Here is a 22,324-nt window from a genome sequence, read left to right as displayed (position 1 = left end):
ACCTCAGTGATATAGCAGCTGTAGCACTGCGGTACAGTGATGGCCCTTTTGTTTTGCACTGAGTGTCAGCTCAACAGAGAAAAAACATAACGAGTGAAGAAGCCACCCTTGACTCTTCAACGCAGTTTCAATCTAGTTATTCCCATGTGCAGTCTACACTGTATCTGCTGCAGTTCATCAGCAAGCGTGCACACCTAAGGTAGCTGCATTGCGTGGCAGACCAGTAAACACTTCCCCTCTCGCATCCCTATTCCTTATGGTGACCTACCTCTTCTTCTTCTTCTTCTTTTTCTTCTTCTTCCTCCTTTCCCCATCCTTCTAAGACACTGAAGCTCAACATAACATTGACAAGTAATATATTGGCCCAATTTTTATGAGAACTATTTTTTATATATGAAAGTAATTTTCCAGATAACAAGATGTTGAAAAAAAGAAGTTTTTTGAGAATATTATGCAAACTTTTGGACATACTGCTAGGCTACTTTAGCATTACATTTTTTCAGGTCAGAATCAAATCTTAGTAGAAAACAATATCCATGATAAGACAGTAGTAGTTATTATAGACAACACTGCAGTTATTGAAAAAACTGCCTAAATTTTAAGGATTTGACATTCACCCTGTTTTGCCCACTGCATCAACTTAACAGTAATGACTTTTTCAAAGTAGAAACATTTTTCAAAATTTTTTTGAAATTAAAGGCTATTGTGGATTTCTTTCATAACTTAACACTAGCCAGTGACAAACTGCACCATGTTAAAAAAAAAGCAAACAAGAAAGAACTGAGACTGATATAAGAATTGGCAACTCGATCGAACAGCTCATCCCACGTGCTCAAAAGAATTTAAGAAGTACTTGAACGTTCTGAAGTGGCAACAACAACACACTCAGGGGAGTCATATCACTGCTTCTTTAATTATACTTCTTACACAAGGTATTGCTGCAAATTTTTCACACTTGTAAGGCAGCTGAACAACTAGTTAAGGACAAAGTGTTCTGGATTCCTTGATTAAATCAATCAACGAAAAAATGAAACCATTTAACACATTGACTGTTAATATGCTTGTGACATTATTAGATCCTAGGTTTAAACAACTTGTTACAGGACATTTCAAGAGGCAGAGGACACTTCAGAGAGAGTATGCTGCTATCACTGCGTCAACTTGTAACAACACTAACGCTATCCTACTGTATATGTAATAAATTTTTGTCTTCTGAATTTCGATAAATTAGTATAATCGATATTCTGGTTTCATTTCTTTTTTGTTTCATGCCATTATGTTGAAAAAGCTATAAACAAATTTTGATGTAAATTTTAATATTTATGTCAAATTTCAAGTAATGTTGTAATCGAAGGGAAGTGTACCTAATATTGAAACTATTGTAAGATGTGAAAGTTGTATTTGTATGCCTGGTCCATACGTAGGCAATGTATTAGAATATGTGGAATGTAAAACCTTTGGTAAATACCCTGTCTGTAGGTGAGCAGGAAAAGGTGGAGATAGGCGAGCGCGGGAAAATGCAACGGGCGCGGTACGGCGTAACAGGCTCAGCAGAGTTAGTCGGAGTTGGGCAGCGATCTGAGAAACACGAGCTGAACTGAGGAGGCTCTCCTGGAACAAGTGGTTTCGTTGAGCCTCGGATGCGCTGTTTCCGACGTCTATACAGCATAACAATATTCCATAGGCACAAAATGGAAAAGCATTACAACGCCATGAAGAAGTAAAGTGCCGATATTTCATGAGCCATTGCTGTAATTGCACGTGTGCTTTGTGCCTCGCCATATCGCTGCCTGCCGACCGCCTCATCGATACGAACAGGTTGAAACTTTCAGTACTGTATTCGTGTGGACCAGTGTCACTTTTGCTACATACTGTTCAATAATAACTTAAATTTTACCAGAACTGTCCTATCAATTAATTATCCTCACAGCTAACCTAGACAGGGTCCTTTCCACATGTTGTGCAATCCGAGTATCCCAAGATGAAGATTTAAAGTTTCTGTTAATAATAATTACCTGCAGACCTATCTATGTTAGAATGATGTTTAAAGAACTTTGTTGTTAATGAAATACTGGACGAATAATATAGGTCTGACCAAGTTGGAAGATAATATTGAAATTGTTTTAGTAATGAAGTTTATTTAAATTGAGACAAAAATAACGGTAGTTAAATGAGCAGGAAATAAGACAAAAAGAGTGGTAAATCATATATTAGAAATCTAGAATGTTTAAGGCTCTCAATGATCAAACTTTCACTACAGTGATCTTAACAGTTTCAGGGTGCCCCCCCCCCCCCCTTCTTCTTTCTTTCTTTTCTATTCATTTGAATCCTGAAGTGTGCTGAACTGCTTTGACCAGCAAAGTTAAAGTCAATATAAAACCTAAATTTATCAGTGTTTTACCCTTCTTAAAATTGACATTGTATGTGTGTTTCAAAAGTGCTGTTTCTAGGGTAACCTATGCCCGATTTCAGTCGGATCAATAGACAAAACGCAGTTTGTAGTAATCATTATAGTGTAATGTTGTGTATTTATAGCTTGCTCAAATTAGTACAGATAGTGAAAATATCAGTTCAGTAGATTTTTCTGGTTCTGAATTTACCATATAATGCAGTGTTACTACGTGTTGTTATGCTTGAACGTACTTCCTCTTGTACAGGGAAGAAACTCAGTTAGTGCCTAATTAGGCTGGCAACCGTATTATTAACAATTGGTAGCATCTGCTGTGTATGTTTCTTGTCCATTCTAACGTGTAGTTGCACTTTAGACTTGCTTGACGTATTATTGTTGTTACCGAGTGGGTGTAAGTCTGATTTTGCCTCCATTCAGGTACACGCGGTCAACGTATTTACTAAAATCCTTTCTTATAAGGTGAAGCCCGTCAACTTACCATAGTACAGGCTTTAAAGAGTTAATGTACGCGAGAGCGAGACGTTACAAGTGGCTTCCAGGTGACAGGACATCCAGTTGTTGTCGGTCACAAATTAATGTGAATACCGAACAGTGGATGTTCAGTGGCACGAATTGCAATATTAATGTAGTAAAATAAATAACAGTGAACGTCAAATACAATAGTGTAGTGCAATTTGCATTCAGTATGGACGGGAGAGTAGACAGAGTAGATGTGCCGAGCGTAATGGAAGAGGCGCATGGCAATAGCAGGAGTTTACGCGGCCAGATAACAGATGGCGTTAGCGAAAGGCAATTGGCGTATATACAATATCATGAACATGTTAATGAACAGATTGAAATGTCGAGATTGCCTCGAACACAGCAAGGGATAAAACAAGAAGTAGGGGATGACTTTGTAGACGATAGTGGGTACGTGAATGAATCCACTGACATGTTTGATTCTCCACAGATAAAGAAAGAAATGAAAGAAACTTTTGAAGTAGGATCGGAACACACCGATTCCGTAGGACAAAACAGTGTGAAAATTTTAAGCATGAACGATTTATTCGAACAATTAGCCAAACAAATTGCAGGACAGAATAATCAGCTTAAAACACACGTTGCAAAGCAGCTAAAAACACCGAATGATCAGCTTAAAACACACGTTGACGAGCTCAAGACACAGAATAATCAGCTTAAAGCACAGGTCGAAGAGCAAGGAATTAAAATTAGTAAACAAATAGAACAGGTAGAACAACAAGTGGGTAGTTTAAGTTCTGTAGTAAATAATATGAAATTTGAAATTGACACAATTAACAAAAATATGGATACTATGCAGGAGGAAATTGACAACATTAACAGTAGGTTTGATGTTGAAATTCTCAGCATCCAAGAGAAAGTAGAGCCTCTGGTTGAAACAAAAGTAGACGAAAAAGTTTTCGGTCTTAAAACTGAGATCGTAAACGAATGTCAACACGGGATATCACAGTTGAAAAAGGCAGTTTCAGACACTGAAAGAGAATTAGGCGAAAAAGTGACCGGATGTGTACAAAAGTGTGAACAAAATACTTCGAAAATTCAAGGTAAAATTTTCGATCTTGAGAATAAAATCAAAGATAGGCCTGGTGTTGTCTATAATGGCACACCAATTACGAAGCTATTGGAAGGTGAGGAACGCTTCGATCCCGCCAAGAAACATAACGGATGGCATCCGTTAGATTTCATCAAAAATTGTGAGAGAATGTTTCCTGTACACTTGTCTGATCAGGAAAAGATAAACGTAGTAATTAGCGCCTTAGCAAGTGACGCGAATTAATTTGAATACCGAACGAATGACGTTCGAAGAATTTAAGCAAAAATTTACAGAAGAATATTGGTCCGAACAAAAACAGAATCATTTGTGGCGTGAATTTATCATGGCCAAACTTCATGATAACAGGGGCAGGAATTCGTTGAAAGATTTCTGCGAGTATTGGTACCGAAAGTTGACGCATTTAAGAGGAAGAAGATCCGATTCTGAAATCATATGGGAGCTATATAAAAAGCTTCCAGAAGATTCAAAGAGATATGTGGGAAGCAATCATTGCAGCTTCCAAGCGTTTCTCGAAAGGGTCGAAGACGAAGACCACTGGCGCGAAAGTCGTGCCAATTATCAGAATTTTGGCAACAGAAATAATCGTAATAGTGACGAGAGAAATGACGGCGAAGGGTTTCGCGTCAACGTGATACAGAGAGGAAGAGGCAGAGGAAGAGGAAGGGGAAGTTACCTAGGTCGCGGTAGAGGGTATACCGCGCAAGATAATAATGACGCGGGAAACTGATTTCCGCGAACGTTGCGGGCCAAACGGAAGCGGACAATACATACCGGCCCCGATTTAAGAAAAGTTACTGGACCGACAGTAAAGTTATGAGACAGATTAGAGACAGGCGTGGAACGACGCAACGTGCTGTTGCGAAACAAGCGTCAGGTGCGGGCATAAATGAGTCATCGTTGCCGCGCAGAGTGCTACATGTTAACAGGCGAGTGGAGCATCAGAGAGCAACGGCCCAGCCTAGCAGAACAGCTATTCAGAGAGAAGCCGCTAGCAATGCGGCAGCGTTAGGTACGAACATTGCCGTAAGAACTGGTGAATACATTACGAGTGGTAATTCCGTGGCGAAGGAAATAGTAGATGAAACAGTGAATACACAGAGAGGTGCGATTAGCAGTGTTAGCAGAAAAGTAAATGGCGAGAATGATCTAGCAGAAGTAACTGATTGGTGTGTGCAGATCGACGATCTGTACAAGGGCCTAAAGCAATGTGAGTGGGAGGATTTTAAGAAGGAGTATGAGGCAAGGAAGTTGATTAGTGAAAAAGGAGATAATAGGGACGTCGATAAGGTGACGTGGCCCAAAGTTGAAGAGGAGAGAGTAAACAGCGCCGCGCTGAGTACGCGTGCTGCCGATAGGACAATGATTAAAGATAGGAAGGAATTAGAGGATGAAATCCTAAGCATTGATGAGGTAGTAACTTCTGTTAATGATCCGCCAATAGTACAAGCTGCTACCGAAAGGCTCTGTGAGGAAGAGGCAGGTAATTACCTGAAAGTAATTGAAGTCCACAAGGATTACACTAAATATGAAGTAACAGTAGATGTGAGTAAAGCTGATAATGAGGCCGTTTTGTCAAAAGAAGATATTGAGTTAAAATCAAAACCTGACGAAAACGCAGAGGAAGAACTAAGTGCCTGTCTCAGAAAAGCTTTTATGTTAGAACCTGAAAGCGATCCAGAATGGTCGGATTCGGACGACAGTTCAGAGGACGAGTATTTCGGTACTAGTGGAAATAATGGAAATATAGTTAATTGCGATATTATACCTAATGATGACGAAGTTTCAAAACAAAATACAGATGTTGAGACTGAACAAAGAAAGAAAGAGCCACCTGACGACTAAGGGTCTATGTTACAAAGAGTTCAAGTAATTAATGACTTTGAACTCCCGGAACCAAAGAAACCGCCAGATATAGGTGGGGTGAATGTTAAAAGCATATCTTGGGACGATGTTATCGTCGACTCGGATTTGCTTAGGGAAGACCACAACAATGAAAAACATTCGACGATGAAACAAACTGTCATACCAGTTGAAATTTATAATGTGAAATTGCAGGTACTTCTTGATACTGGATCTCAGATAAGCGCAATCTCCCAGTCGTTTTTCAAACACATTTGTGATGAGCCTGGAATAGTAATTATGTCAGTGATGGGTGTAAAAATTGTTGGTGCTACTGGCAAGACTAGCAAGCCGGTAAAGAGCCAGATTTTGGTTGAATTTAGTATAAAAGGACAAAACTTTGAACACGATTTTTTGGTTGTGCCAGACTTGAGTACTGAAATGATTCTGGGAATAGATTGGTTAGATAAAGAAAAGGTTATTATTGATTGTAGCCAAGAAGTGATCAAAATTAATAGTGCATCTAGGAATTTAGAATTAAAATTTGAGGAATATGGGAAGGTGTTCAATTCAGAAGTTGATTCTTTATTGTTGGAAATTGACCAAGGGAATGATGGTTTGACAAACAAGTATGAGGTGTACCATGTCCAGAGGTTAATAAATGAGAGTGACAAGCAAGGGCATGATTTTAAAGAAATGGTGGAAAATTTGAAGGAAATATCTCCCGAACAGAAAACAGAATTGCTTGATGTTTTAGAAAGTAACAGCACCGTATTTTCGGACAAACCTGGCCTAGTTAAGAACTTTGAATACCAGATTGAGACAATAGAGCATAAACCTCTCTTTGTAAGACCGTTTTCGATACCCATATCAAAGAGGCAGGCTGTGCAAGTGGAAATAGATAAAATGATAGAATGGGGTGTTATCGAACGGAGTAACAGCGAATATAATAGTCCCCTTATCATTGTGAACAAAAGGGATGGGGGAGTAAGAGTAGTTATTGACGCCAGGACTTTGAACAAAATTGTAAAAAAGGAAATAGACAGACCTGAAAATCTGGACGAAATGCTCCAAAAATTTTATAACGTGAAGTATTTAACCAGTCTGGACATGACCGCCAGACACTGGCAAATTCCTTTGAGCAAAGAGTCCCGTAAATATACCGCTTTTCTATTTGCCGGGAAATGCTATCAGTATAAAGTAGTACCATTTGGGCTTAGCACTTCGGTGGCAGTGTTTATTAGGGCACTGGACTTTGTATTAGGGAGAGAATTGAGTTCCCGGCTAACCATTTATGTAGATGATTTACTGATTGCTACAGAAGAATGGCAAGAGCATTGTGAATTATTGCAGAAAGTTTTTGTTGCTCTACAAGCAGGTGGCATGACGCTTAAGTGGAAGAAATGTGAATTTGTAAAGTCAGAAATAAAGTTCCTGGGGCACATAATTACTACTACCGGTATTGGCAAGGACCCGGAAAAGTTAAGTGCAATAGCAGAGTGTCCAGCTCCTAGAAATAGAAAACAGTTGAAAGCCTTTTTGGGTTTATGTGGGTTCTATAGAAAATTTGTCAAGGGGCAAGTTTTTAATAGTCCTCATTTGAATAATCTACTTAAGAAAAATAGTGCTTTTGTGTGGACCGAAGGGTGCACGAGAGATTTTGAAAATTTAAAAAGTGAACTTTTGAATGACAATATTTTGCATCACCCCATACTGTCAAAACCTTTCCATATGAGTACTGACAGCAGTGCTTATGGAATTGGTATAGAAGTTTTCCAGGGAATCTGTGATGGCAAAGAAATCGAACACAGGACTATCGCGTTTGCAAGTAGAACTCTAACAAAATACGAGAGAAACTACACTATATCAGAAAAGGAAGCTTTAGCCATTATATGGTGGTTAAAGAAATTCAGAAATTATCTGTGGGGCCATAAGCTCATCATACATACTGACCACAAAGCTTTAACTTTTCTTAAGGATTGTCGTTTACTTAATGGCAGGTTAACTCGTTGGGCTTTGTACCTGCAACAATTTGATTACGAAATTTGCTATGTTAAGGGTACTGAGAATTATGTGGCAGATGCTTTATCTCGATTGCCTAATGGTATGAGTGAAGTACCCAATGAAAATGGTGAAGAGGGTACTTTTCAGATAAGGTATATGAAAGAGGTTTCAGGAAAAAGGAAAATGGAACAAATATGTAAAAATATGAGATACCATCAAAATGAGGATCTGACATGGAAATCTGTGAAAGTAAATTTTGACAGTGTGCAGTATCCTCAAATTAAGAAGTATTACAAAATCTTTAAAGGCATTTTATATAGGAGGAAAGAATTAGCCACTGAGGAATGGAGAGTATGTTGGCCACACCAGTTCGATACCGAGATCATAGACTATTTTCATTTAGCATTGGGGCATAGTGGTCCAAATAAATGTTTGGATAAATTGAATAATGTAGTAGTGATTGCTGGTAGTGTCAGTAAGCGGGTAAAGGAACGAATTAAGTCGTGTGATGTCTGTCAAAGGGCCAAAGTACCGAACAGAACTAATAGAGGTCCAATGCAAAGAACATTACCTGAAGACACCCTAGAATTATTATCGGTAGATTTATATGGTCCCCTCCCAAAGACTTCGGGAAATTGTGCATATATTTTAGTAATTTTGGAAGTATTCTCAAAGTTTGTGAAATTATACCCCTTGAAAAGAGCAACAGCAAAGGCTGTATTTAGTAGGATGGTAGAATACTTCAGAACCATCGGGAAACCCAAGGCAGTACTATCTGTCAATGGACCCCAGTTCATATCCAAAATCTGAAAAGAAGGAATGGAGCGAAATGGTGTGGAGGTTAAATATATCTCAGCTTATCATCCTGCTAGCAACCCGGTTGAAAGGTACATGCGAGAAATCGGAAGATTGTGTAGAACGTACTGCAGTCATAACCATAGGGCCTGGGGCAAGTTTATATCGGACTTTGAGACTGTCATGAACACCTTACATCATGAATCTACTGGGTTCCCACCGGAAGAAATTTTGTTAGGCAGCAGAAGTAAAAGTTTAATTGAGGAAAAACTAGAGTTTCCGCCTTGTACAAGCTTGGGGTTGAGTCAAAAGAAAGAATTAGTCAGAAAAAGGGCAAAGCAAAAAGCTGAATCGAGATCTAAAAGACATGATAAAAATCTGAAAGTTTCAAAATTTAAAATTGGGGATTATGTTCTTTTAAAAACCCATGAAAAATCTAGTGAACTGAACCATGAAATTTCCAAATTTAAATATATTTATAATGGACCGTATATAATACAGAACATTCCACACGATAATGCTTACTACCTGATCTACCCAAAATCCAAAAGACCTTTAGGTGTAAGAAATGTTGTGGACCTGAAACTGTATGTTCCTAGAAGTGAGTGAACTAAATACAATCAGAAAACAATTTACAGTAATTATGCTGTATATTATGCTGAAACTAATTTATGCCAAATGTAACAAACCTTTGTAACATAGGTAGACCAATATCAGTGTACTAATGTAATTATGTGAGTTTCAGATTAACAATTGTACTATAAATGTAAAGAGGTATGGAGAAAAAGGACTGAAAATAAAGGATAAATGCTGTCAGCCAGATAAAAGATGGGACTGTCAAAAATGAAAATGGGCAGTGTATGAGCCATAATATAAAGGACTGCCAAACACCAAAGAGGGCAGATAAACAGTCAAAGGAGAATTATAAGTGTGATACAGGAGATGTGACAATATGAGGTGAAAAGGACTGTCCAAATCTGAATAATGGCAGCAAATGTGTGTAGTAATTTTCTAAATATTATTGTGTGTTTTTTTTTTTAGTAAATAAGGAAATGGACTGCCATTCAATACAAGCAGCAACAAATTGTTTTATAGTGTATATAGATAATTGCATTTGCTTTTGTAAATAAGTGTTTCTGTTCCAAATTTGGTTTTATTTGTCTGAGGAATTGAACAATGATGAATAACTTGCTACTTAAATAATGTTGTGATTGGAGGTTGGACTGTGCCAAAGGCTCTTAAGCAAACGATAGGTAAATGTTCTTGATATGTTAAAAATTATAGACTTATGTAAAGTGACTGAAAGGAAGTTTGTGATACAAAAATTTTTTTTGATGGGACAATCACACAAAGATTCAGAACCATATATATAAAGTTCAGTGTTCCCATCAAATTTGCACTTAATGAAATTTAATGGAAACAGGGGCATGTGTAACAACACTAACGCTATCCTACTGTATATGTAATAAATTTTTGTCTTCTGAATTTCGATAAATTAGTATAATCGATATTCTGGTTTCATTTCTTTTTTGTTTCATGCCATTATGTTGAAAAAGCTATAAACAAATTTTGATGTAAATTTTAATATTTATGTCAAATTTCAAGTAATGTTGTAATCGAAGGGAAGTGTACCTAATATTGAAACTATTGTAAGATGTGAAAGTTGTATTTGTATGCCTGGTCCATACGTAGGCAATGTATTAGAATATGTGGAATGTAAAACCTTTGGTAAATACCCTGTCTGTAGGTGAGCAGGAAAAGGTGGAGATAGGCGAGCGCGGGAAAATGCAACGGGCGCGGTACGGCGTAACAGGCTCAGCAGAGTTAGTCGGAGTTGGGCAGCGATCTGAGAAACACGAGCTGAACTGAGGAGGCTCTCCTGGAACAAGTGGTTTCGTTGAGCCTCGGATGCGCTGTTTCCGACGTCTATACAGCATAACAATATTCCATAGGCACAAAATGGAAAAGCATTACAACGCCATGAAGAAGTAAAGTGCCGATATTTCATGAGCCATTGCTGTAATTGCACGTGTGCTTTGTGCCTCGCCATATCGCTGCCTGCCGACCGCCTCATCGATACGAACAGGTTGAAACTTTCAGTACTGTATTCGTGTGGACCAGTGTCACTTTTGCTACATACTGTTCAATAATAACTTAAATTTTACCAGAACTGTCCTATCAATTAATTATCCTCACAGCTAACCTAGACAGGGTCCTTTCCACATGTTGTGCAATCCGAGTATCCCAAGATGAAGATTTAAAGTTTCTGTTAATAATAATTACCTGCAGACCTATCTATGTTAGAATGATGTTTAAAGAACTTTGTTGTTAATGAAATACTGGACGAATAATATAGGTCTGACCAAGTTGGAAGATAATATTGAAATTGTTTTAGTAATGAAGTTTATTTAAATTGAGACAAAAATAACGGTAGTTAAATGAGCAGGAAATAAAACAAAAAGAGTGGTAAATCATATATTGGAAATCTAGAATGTTTAAGGCTCTCAATGATCAAACTTTCACTACAGTGATCTTAACAGTTTCAGGGTGCCCCCCCCCCTTCTTCTTTCTTTCTTTTCTATTCATTTGAATCCTGAAGTGTGCTGAACTGCTTTGACCAGCAAAGTTAAAGTCAATATAAAACCTAAATTTATCAGTGTTTTACCCTTCTTAAAATTGACATTGTATGTGTGTTTCAAAAGTGCTGTTTCTAGGGTAACCTATGCCCGATTTCAGTCGGATCAATAGACAAAACGCAGTTTGTAGTAATCATTATAGTGTAATGTTGTGTATTTATAGCTTGTCCAAATTAGTACAGATAGTGAAAATATTAGTTCAGTAGATTTTTCTGGTTCTGAATTTACCATATAATGCAGTGTTACTACGTGTTGTTATGCTTGAACGTACCGTATTTACTCGAATCTAAGCCGCACTCGAATCTAAGCCGCACCTGAAAAATGATACTCGAAATAAAGGAAAAAAAAATTAGGTGTTTACGTCAGTCACTCTAAGCTGAAAATGCATTACTATACTGTGTCATGCATTGTTTGTCGCATTCTGATAGTGCGTGTTTACGGCCTGTCGCGGCTCGCGGCATGGCTTGCTTTTGTGCGCGCTACCGCCGCGTACAATTAAAAAAGAAGAGAGGAATCATCTCATTAGCGAAACAATGGCAAGAGACTGCTATTTGTTGTTACTTACACTGCTGCTTTCTTTGATAATGATCAACAAGAATCAAATAATAGACTACGTATGATAGAACATGTTCTGAACGAGAGTTGGGCGAAAATTTTTCTCCATTTGAAAATCTTTGCGGCCGCTTCTTTATTACATCAAATTCTGCACAGAAATTAGAGTCATCTTAGATTTAAAAATCTAGTCACTTGCCGTGCTTCATTTCTGACTGTATCACTATTAGGCATAAGAATAATACGAATATAAACATGACACGATACATATATTCTTCCGCGTTTTGCTGTTGTCTCACTCTAGTTTCGTAGTTTATTAGGCAGACAGGATTTAAATGAGATAGCAGCAAACAGGAAAGAATACATGCCAAAATGTTTATATTCGTATTATTCTTATGGTGAAGAGAATACTGTATGTGATTCAAATTTCATCAGGTTCCTATTAGCAACCATCTCTTCTCACAGATAGGAAAAAATTCAGAACGTAGAGTTAGCCATATTGACAAACATCCCAAACAGTCTTGCCAGTCAGATTTTCTTAGTACACTGAAATTGTGCTACATTCGAAGATGAACAATACGGAATTTGTATTTACTTCGTTGGATAATGTGTGAAAATGCAGTGGCCGAAACTCGCGGCGGAGAAAAAAAGCTCGTCTTCAACTTTTTTTTTTAATTTATTTACTGGCGCCAGTATTTATCTTTGTGCCTACAAAGCATGCCTGCGTAGCGCTACATATATTCGACGGCAGAAGTTAGTAGTGGCGGCAACTTCCGCTTGCTTTGCACTCGATTCTAAGCCGCAGGCGGTTTTTTGGATTACGAAAACCGGAAAAAAAGTGCGGCTTAGATTCGAGTAAATACGGTACTTCCTCTTGTACAGGGAAGAAACTCAGTTAATGCCTAATTAGGCTGGCGACCGTATTATTAACAACTGGTAGCATCTGCTGTGTATGTTTCTTGTCCATTCTAACGTGTAGTTGCACTTTAGACTTGCTTGACGTATTATTGTTGTTACTGAGTGGGTGTAAGTCTGATTTTGCCTCCATTCAGGTACACGCGGTCAACATATTTACTAAAATCCTTTCTTATAAGGTGAAGCCCGTCAACTTACCATAGTACAGGCTTTAAAGAGTTAACGTACGTGAGAGCGGAGACGTTACAAACTACAAGGATAATACCTCAAAGAGAAGCATCCGTGAGCAGTGCTAATATGTCTACTGATACGTCTAACAGTTTGAAATTGGATGATCTACTTTTTGTGCCCAATTAGCATCAGCATAATGTCAATATCATTATACCAATCAGTGATTCCATAATTGACCTACATCAGTATTTTGAAAAACCTGTAGTAGACAAGCATGCTTGTGTATTAGAATATTATGCAAAATCAAATAGTGTGTTGCATGCAATGGCCATTAAATTTTTGTGGTGTCCAGCGACTTCGGTTCATGCAGAGAGGGTTTCCTCCAAGGGAGGGTAAATAATTACTTAAAAAGGCAACAGACTGAAGCAGAAAAATTTAAACGCCTTATGTGTATCTTTTAATGTTGTATTTTAAACAACAGACTAAAGGACAATACTTTACATACCTTACTTTTTATAAAACAAAATTTGCAAATCTTGTTGTTTTTTAAGCAATAAAAATTCTTAGAAAGCTATTTTTCATTTGAAATACCTTCACAAAACAATTGATAGTTAATCATACATCAATAGTTTTTAAAAATACTGTCGATAATATCGGATGTGTCAACCGTCAATGTTTAAAAAGTAACACTACCTGTACCAAATAGGACTAACAGGCGACATTAAATGTACACAGAGAAGGGCAGTACAAATGGTAACAGTTTGTTTAATTCATGGGAGAGTGTCACAGATATACCGAAAGAATTGAACGGGCAGCCTCTTGAAGACAGGCATGAACTATCCTGAGAAAATGTATTAACAAAGTTTCAAGAACTGGCTATAAATGATGACTCTAAGAATATACTACAATCCCCTATGTATTGTTCACATAGGGATCATAAAGATAACATTAGAATAATTACTGAATGCACATGGCATTCAAACAGCCATTCTTTCTGCACTCCATACTTGAATGGAATGGGAAAACACCCTAATAACTGGCACAATGGGATGTATCCTCTGCCATGCACCTCACAGTGGTTTGCAGATTTATTTATTTACTCGTATGGTTGACATACAGTGTAAAATTACAGGTATATAACATTAGTAATACTATATATAACAGGAATATGAAAATACAAAACTACATACAAAATTAACTAAATGTCAATATGTAGGTTTCTGATCCATGTAAGAGATGTATTGTTAGCTTTCATGTGGTCGCTCCAACTCCCCTGTAGGAATGCCAGGGGCATTCATCTCTAATGTGCTTGATTGTCTGGTTTGGAGCCCCACAGTCACAATCTGGAGACACTGTAGCACTCCATTTGTAAAGAGAGTCTGTGCATCATCCATGCCCAGTGCAAGCTCTGTTCAATTTGAACCACAGTTTCCTGTCGAGTTCCGTGACAGCAGTATCACAATTATACTTTCAAAACCACTCATGCTCTTCAGGATTTTCAATAAATTGACAGCTCTGGTTCCACAGGTCTCTCAGCCCAGTATTACTAGCAACTAACTCTTTTGCTTGCTGTAATGGTGGTGGTGGTTTGCAGAGTAAAGATGTAGATGTAGATGTGTTATATCATTAACTGAAACTGTACAACAGCCTAACACAGGAAGTTAAAGATGTAAATGACCTCTGCATCTTTAATCAAAGAATTAAAAAGTATTTGTCAAATAACAGTTATTATAATATAAAGAAATACACTATGTGACTTACAAGTTCATGGCACACTCCATTGGTAATGCTGGAATTCAGTATGGTGTTGGTCCACCCTTAGCCTTGATGACAGCGTCCACTCTCGCAGGCATATGTTTAATCAGGTGCTGAAAGGTTTCTTGGGGAATGGCAGCCCATTCTTCACGGAGTGCTCCAACAAGGAGAGGTATCGATGTCAGTCGGTGAGGCCTGGCATGAAGTCAGCATACCAAAACATCCCAAAGATGTTCTATAGGATTCAGGTCAGGACTCTGTGTAGACCAGTCCGTTACAGGGATGTTATTGTCGTGTAACCACTCTGCCACAAGCTGTGCATTATGAACAGGTGCTTGATCATGTTGAAAGATGCAATTGTCCTCCCTGAATTGCTCTTCGATGCCCCCTCCATGAAAAACATGACCACACCATAACACCACCACTTTCGAATTTTACTGTTGGTACTACACACGCTAGCAGGTGACATTCACTGGGCATTTGCCAAACCCACATCCTACAATCTGATCACAACATTGTGTACTGTGATTCGTCACTCCCCACAATGTTTTTCCACTGTTCAATCGTCTAATGTTTATGCTCCTTACACCAAGCAAGGCATCGTTTGGCATTTACCAGCATGATGTGTGATTTATAAGCAGCCGCTCGAACATGAAATCCAAGTTTTCTTACCTTCCTCCTAACTGTCGTAGTACTTGCAGTAGATCCTGATGCAGTTTGGAATTCCTGCGTGATGGTCTGGACAGAGTCTGTCTATTACACATTACGAACCTCTTCAACTGTCAGTCAACATACAAGATCAGCCTGTCCACTTTTGTGCTGTATGTGTCCCTTCATGTTCCCATTTCACTATCACATTGGAAACAGTGGACCTAGGGATGTTTAGGAGTGTGGAAATTTCACATACAGATGTATGACACAAGTGACACTCAATCACCTGACTATGTTCAAAGTCCTTGAGTTCCGCAGAGTGCCCCTTTCTGCTCTCTCACGATGTCTAATGACTACCGAGTTCGCTTATAAGGAGTACTTGGCAGTAGGTGGCAGCACAATGCACCTAATATTTAAAAAAAGTATGTTTTTGCGGGTTTCCAGATACTTTTTGATCACATAGTGTACTTAAAATAGCCCCCAAGAGCCAAAGAATCATCCTTAAACTATAATATGTAACTTTATCCACAAAATGTATCATGTAAATAGAAACACTGAAGGACTACATATAAGAACTACAAAAAATGTAAGGAATTATTATGTTATTTACAAGAATATTTGTTATGTATGTATTTAATAAGAACCATGGTATCAAACTCTAATAGTTAAAGAATGAGATGACTCTTAACAAAAATAGCAAATCTGACTATGTTGGAGGATCTGATACAATCTCGCAATGCTTACACAAAGTAATACAAACAAAGGAGCATGCATTGCAACATTATAAATTCAATATATTGATGTGACTAGAATACCTGGAACAACAAAAAATTAAATGAAATATAGACACTATCTAAAAATATGTGCAATATATGTAAACTAATGTTAAAACCCATATTTCTACAATTCATACACAGAAATGTAATTGCAATAATTGTGTAGCTATGCGTGAAAATTCAGGATTCATGTTAACATTAAAATTAGAGATGGTAACATTTATTAATTAAACATTATTGTGAAAACTAATTCACGTATTTTGGCACTGGTAACTATTTTAAAAAGATTGCGACAAATTGTAAATCTAAATTCTGTCACTTGTTTTAGAAAACGAATCAACTTAACTGTAAACTTCAAAATAACTGTTTCATATTTTGATTGTTGAAAAACACAAAAGGACCAATGACAACAGCAGTGTATGGCTAGTATTGACTTAGATTTTGTAGAATCAATGTTACATCATCCTTGTTGTGGAAATAAACAAGTTATTAAGTACATTTATGTTTCAGCCATATATTTACTTGATTTGATTAACCTGATGTCTCAATAAAGGGTTCCATTTTTCATTACCGGTGGAGAGTAATGCAACAAAGTCTCCATTAGGAAATTCAAGACACAAGTATCCAGTACTGACACCCACAAAAGATAGTTAATTTTACATCCTTATATCATATATTGTACCATGGAAGAATAAATAAATAAAAAATAAATGAATAACTCCATCACTCGCTTTTATTATTGGTGCTATTATACTTAGGAGACAACTCTAACAAGGACTGGAATTTTTGATACACATGAAATCTGTTGAATTATTTTACATGTTCTAACTGGAGATAGGCACTAGTAAGGGTATCTTTAGCTGACCTGTTAGTTAGTACAAGCTCTATCTAAGCAACAATTTCCATCAATGATTCATATGATCAGGCTGTAGTTAAAATATTCACATAGTTTCTCATGTATACGGTATCTTCCACAGCTGTTCATTCATCTTGACCATATACTAGAAGCTCAAAATTAAATAAATTAATTACAACAATGGTTGCATAGAATGCATCAAATGCATTCTGTATCTGCCATAAAAAGAACATACCTTAAATGTTTTTTTCATGTCACTGCTTCTGTATTCCCTTAATGCATTATCGACAACACCTTGCATCCACTGATGAACTTTCGACCTTAACATAAAGCCTTTTTCATCAAACCACTTCTTCACTTTTGTTTTGACTGTATCATTCCTGTAAAAAAAATGAGAAAAAAAAAATCTGTTTCAACACAAACTTTTAATGTCACTGTAATGAAGTTTACACAATACAAAATGTCTTTTCACTGCCAGCATACAATGAGCTAACTTTATCAAATGCACCACTATAGTATTCAGATAATAAAGACAATTAGTGAAATACTATAAGCAAAACAAAATAAACTAATAAACAAAACAAACTAATAAAATGTTGCTCCATTCACAGGGCATAACATTTTTATTTTCGATGAATACTTGTCATATAGATCATTATATCAGGTTCTGGAAATCAAAAAGCCTTTGAATCAGCCACATATTTTCAAAATTACTCAATTTCTGAGAGCTCTGTCATCAGTGAACAGTGTTGTATGGGGTGAAACATTTTTCAGGAATCTACAAAAATTGAAATTCTCAATTATTTGCATACCCTGGTTGTGACATACAAAAAACTTGAAAAAAAAAAATTAGACATTTGAAACACACATTGTTAAAAGAAGCCATTATACTTGTGCATACAATATACTGTACACACATTTACTGATAATTTTGAACGTATTGTTGGTGGCAATCTGACAGAAGACATTCCACTGTTTTCTATCACAGAAGACACAAAAAGTTCAAATTAAAAGTAATCTAAGAAAGTGGTTATTTTCACAGGGTACTAACAAGGGAATGATCCAATCCAACTTGTGGAAATCAACCCTGAAATTGTTTTATGCTGGAAGAATACAACAAAAGAAATGCACTATCAAAATTTTACCTGCTAATATCCGCTGCAAATATTGCTAAACTCGTGAACCACCTATGACAGCGGTTTGTACAGCCCTTCCTGCCTAGCATGTGATTCATCATGACGAGACAACCTAGTAATTTTGTAATTTGTAATTGCCTCATAGAGCTACTATCCAGAGTGACACAAGTGAATTTGAAGCACTTAAACCATACAAAAAATGTCATATATCGTTAATGTTTTGAGTATGAGGCAGTTCATATTGACAGCAGAATTGTTGTATGTGAAATTCTTGTAAAGGTGACTAGCAGAGGAAAATAAATCGAGGCAGTGTCTGATGTTCCTTTACAGACAACTTCCATCAAGCATGACTTTAATATATTTAAAATGAAGGATTTCTTACACATTCATCATTTTATAACAACTGCTGCAGCAAAGTCTTTCTGATACATTTTGAATAATGTATATTTTACTAACAATGAAACTGTTCCTTGTTTGTTCCCCATAGGCATCACAATAAAGTTAAGTGTCACCTGAATGACAAAAACTAACATTTCCCTTACACCAAGCATACCTGATGAAAGAAAAATTAATGTTTTCAGGCACATCACAGTAATTATTAGTTTTATTTCGACAGAATTATGCTGGAGTAAGAAATAGTCCTCCCAGTTGCTCTGCTTGTTATGCTGCATACTGACCATATTTCAAGCAATTCGTGAAATGTGCCAATGAAAACTGATAATGCACAAATACTCAATACCTCAAATGCAACAGAGTTACGGGAAATTGTACAACAATTTCCTTTAAAACACTTTTCACAGCGATAAAAATTCTTTCTTGAGAGTCAAACTGGCTATTCCACATGGAATCTGAATTATATCAACAGTCTTACTGAAAGACAGATGTATTGTTATGTCCAAGCCAAGGATCCAACAAAAGCAATGAATTAATTTCTGCAACTCCTTAGAAACCATTTTAAATGAAATGTTGAAAATTATTCTTTACTCTTTATCCAGATTTTGATAGGTCAAATGCCACTGAACAGCTCTTTTTTTTGTTTTTGGTCCTAATGTGCCTCGACATCCCTGAAGACAGATACAAACCTACAGAAACAGTAATCCACTCATGGTTATCACTGTTCTTGTATATGAAAGTGTCATAGCATTAATTGATTGAACAACAGACTGTCTTTTTTCCACCTCAAAATGATTAACTGCAGTTTGCTCGCAATTCTTTCATAAAACCTTATTGATTGGCATTAGACACAGCAGATGTGGGGATAACAGCAAGCTTCGGCTTCACATCAGCTACAAATTAATAGCTTCTTCTCTATACTTTCACTTGAAGTAAATTTCATTGTTTGGCAACTTCCTTATGACTTCTTGAATATATTCATCTCAATTGTGACTTGGAGAGCCCAGTCTCTTAGATCTCCATTGGTAATGGTGCACTGTCTATCACCAACAGCTCTACATGGTTCATGTTTCAAGAAAAGTCTTCTAAAGTTCACAGGTTTATTAATTGGGGGGAGGGAGGGGTAACAGAACTTTTCGGCCAAGCTGCGCAGTAGATCTTTCGGCCAATTTTCCTTTCACATTTTTTGCAAATTTCATTTTGGTGCATATTTACTACTTTGTATAAGTCTTTCTTCCATTTATGCAGTTCACAGTCAGCTTTTTTCGAAGTAAAACCTGCTTTGCACGTGGGATACCATTAAGTGTTAAACATGATGAATATTAATTCCATATTATCTCCAATCATAATACTTTCACTGCCACAACAGCAACTGGCTAGTATTATGGATATTAATGAGTTTCAAATTTGATTCTACAGTAAGTGTGGACAATTGTTTCAGAGGATATCAATGAAAACTGAAATTGGATTTACACACTGGGGTTGCACTGAGTTGTGTGATCTGCTTGCCAATGCACCATCAACCAAGGATATGCACCTGTCAAATTGCACATGAACAGAGCACAACAGTTCCAGTAGGCATGTATGTGTCTCCAGCTGCCCACCAACCTATGAATTTGGCAATTTTCCATATTTTTAAAAAATACTAGCACAGTGCATCTTAACAATTAAAATTTTAACAGGGACTTTCTTTTAGTGGATTATTACCGTATAAAAAGTTTCAGGGCATGTTTTAACACATCACATTGGACCATTCCCACGTAGGTATAAAACAACAGACCACCACCAGACCACCAACAGTTTCCATGGTTTTCCACACTTCTTACCTACTTGTCATCCATCTGAGTATAAACACGTTGGTTTTTTATTTTGGCCCCACACTGATTGTCTGACCTGTTTAATGCAAGCTACTGACCTTATAAACCAAGCACTAATTTTTTGGGATTTTCTGAAGGTCTTTTACTAATGTGTATTTGTGAATAAAAGGCACAGATATTATATTTGTATATACTAGAATGGACAAGAACCTTGAGGTATGCTGATTCGGAAAAGAACAGGTGACATTCTTGTATTCTAAATTAACTAAGGGCTGAATATTAAAGACAGTTGTTCTCCTGAAGATCATCAGTCATAAATATCACCACTTTGCTACAATTATTCTTTAATTATCACAACTGGAAAGCTGTTTTCTTATAGTCATAGTACAATGTGTTAAGCCGGAGATTCAAAAACTGGACAGTGAGTCTGTTTCAACTGCCACCCAGGGTGCAATTATTGGGCATCATAATAATGTCTTTCCTTCCCTCAGATGTATATTTTGGGAATGCCATCCAATGCATGCACATCCTTGTGTGTGTGTGTGTGTGTGTGTGTGTGTAAATTTTTTGGAAGTTTTTTTCTTTTTATTGAAATATATTTGCTCGATATATTTTAGTATGTGTAGATGAAATCACATTCATGTACAGGATGTCCCTAAAGTTTAAGGTCAAAATTATACAGATGGACAGGTTCTTAAAGTGAATACTTTGTTTACTGACAAAAAACTTACATTTTACATCAACAACTCAACCTCAAAACAACTCTTCAAAATGATGAGCACCAGTCACAACACAAGCATTATAATGCCACAAAATGTTGCCACCCCTGTCAAGTACCCTGTAGCAAAATCACACACAGTTTCTCTAAGGTTTCTACTAGGACTGCATACACTGACAACTTCATGTAGTCTCCAGAAACAATTTCACTGTGGCCACATAAAATATGATCATACATTAATTTTCAAGGTAGTACCACAAACGCTGACGAAAGAAAAAAAAAAAAAAAAAAATTCAACCAACATATGCTTCATTCACATCACTCATTCCAGTAAAAGTACTGCCACTGTTTCCTTATTTCAAAATACTCAATTCTGGATTATGTTACGTATGTACGAATTTGACCTTTAATGGTCTACTCTAAATACCATTGTTAATTAGTCTAAAGTTAGTAACTTGTATGTCCCAGGGATTTACTTCTATTTTTACATGATACTCTAATAGGCACTTGAACATATGTTTCATATTTTTAATATTGACGGTTATATATATATATATATATATATATATATATATATATATATGGTTATAATAGAAGGAAACATTCCACGAAGGAAAAATATATTTAAAAAACAAAGATGATGTGACTTACCAAATGAAAGTGCAGGCAGGTCGACAGACACACAAACAAACACAAACATACACACAAAATTCAAGCTATCGCAACCAACGGTTGCCTCGTCAGGAAAGAGGGAAGGAGAAGGAAAGACAAAAGGATATGGGTTTTAAGGGAGAGGGTAAGGAGTCATTCCAATCCCAGGAGCGGAAAGACTTACCTTAGGGGGAAAAAAGGACAGGTGTACACTCGCACACAGGATGGATATGTGTGTGTGTGCGAGTGTACACCTGTCCTTTTTTCCCCCTAAGGTAAGTCTTTCCGCTCCTGGGATTGGAATGACTCCTTACCCTCTCCCTTAAAACCCATATCCTTTTGTCTTTCCTTCTCCTTCCCTCTTTCCTGACGAGGCAACCGTTGGTTGCGATAGCTTGAATTTTGTGTGTATGTTTGTGTTTGTTTGTGTGTCTGTCGACCTGCACTTTCATTTGGTAAGTCACATCATCTTTGTTTTTTATATATATATATATATATATATATATATATATATATATATATATATATATATATATATATATATAATAATTCATGAAGAGGAAAAGCTGTTACCAAAAATCTCGAAAAGTTCTTAACCAACTTATTTCAAATTTTTACACAATACTCTAATTAACACTAACATGGACAAAGGACATATTTTTTAAACAACAATGCA

At 36.8% G+C, this 22,324-nt stretch overlaps 1 protein-coding gene across 1 annotated transcript in view; it reads right to left on the bottom strand.

Annotated features, from left to right (window-relative positions):
* Positions 1-22,324, bottom strand: part of LOC126175490 (cyclic GMP-AMP synthase-like receptor) — a 243,609-nt gene that overhangs the window by 105,360 nt on the left and 115,925 nt on the right. Inside the window, exon 5 of the mRNA XM_049922310.1 lies at positions 17,169-17,313. Coding sequence (XP_049778267.1) covers positions 17,169-17,313 — 145 coding nt within the window. The remainder of the gene's footprint in view (positions 1-17,168; positions 17,314-22,324) is intronic.

This window comes from Schistocerca cancellata, chromosome 3 (assembly GCF_023864275.1).
Source record: "Schistocerca cancellata isolate TAMUIC-IGC-003103 chromosome 3, iqSchCanc2.1, whole genome shotgun sequence".
Lineage (NCBI taxonomy): Eukaryota > Metazoa > Arthropoda > Insecta > Orthoptera > Acrididae > Schistocerca > Schistocerca cancellata.
Note: the sequence above shows the minus strand (reverse complement) of the source record. Positions and strands in the feature narration are given on the sequence as shown.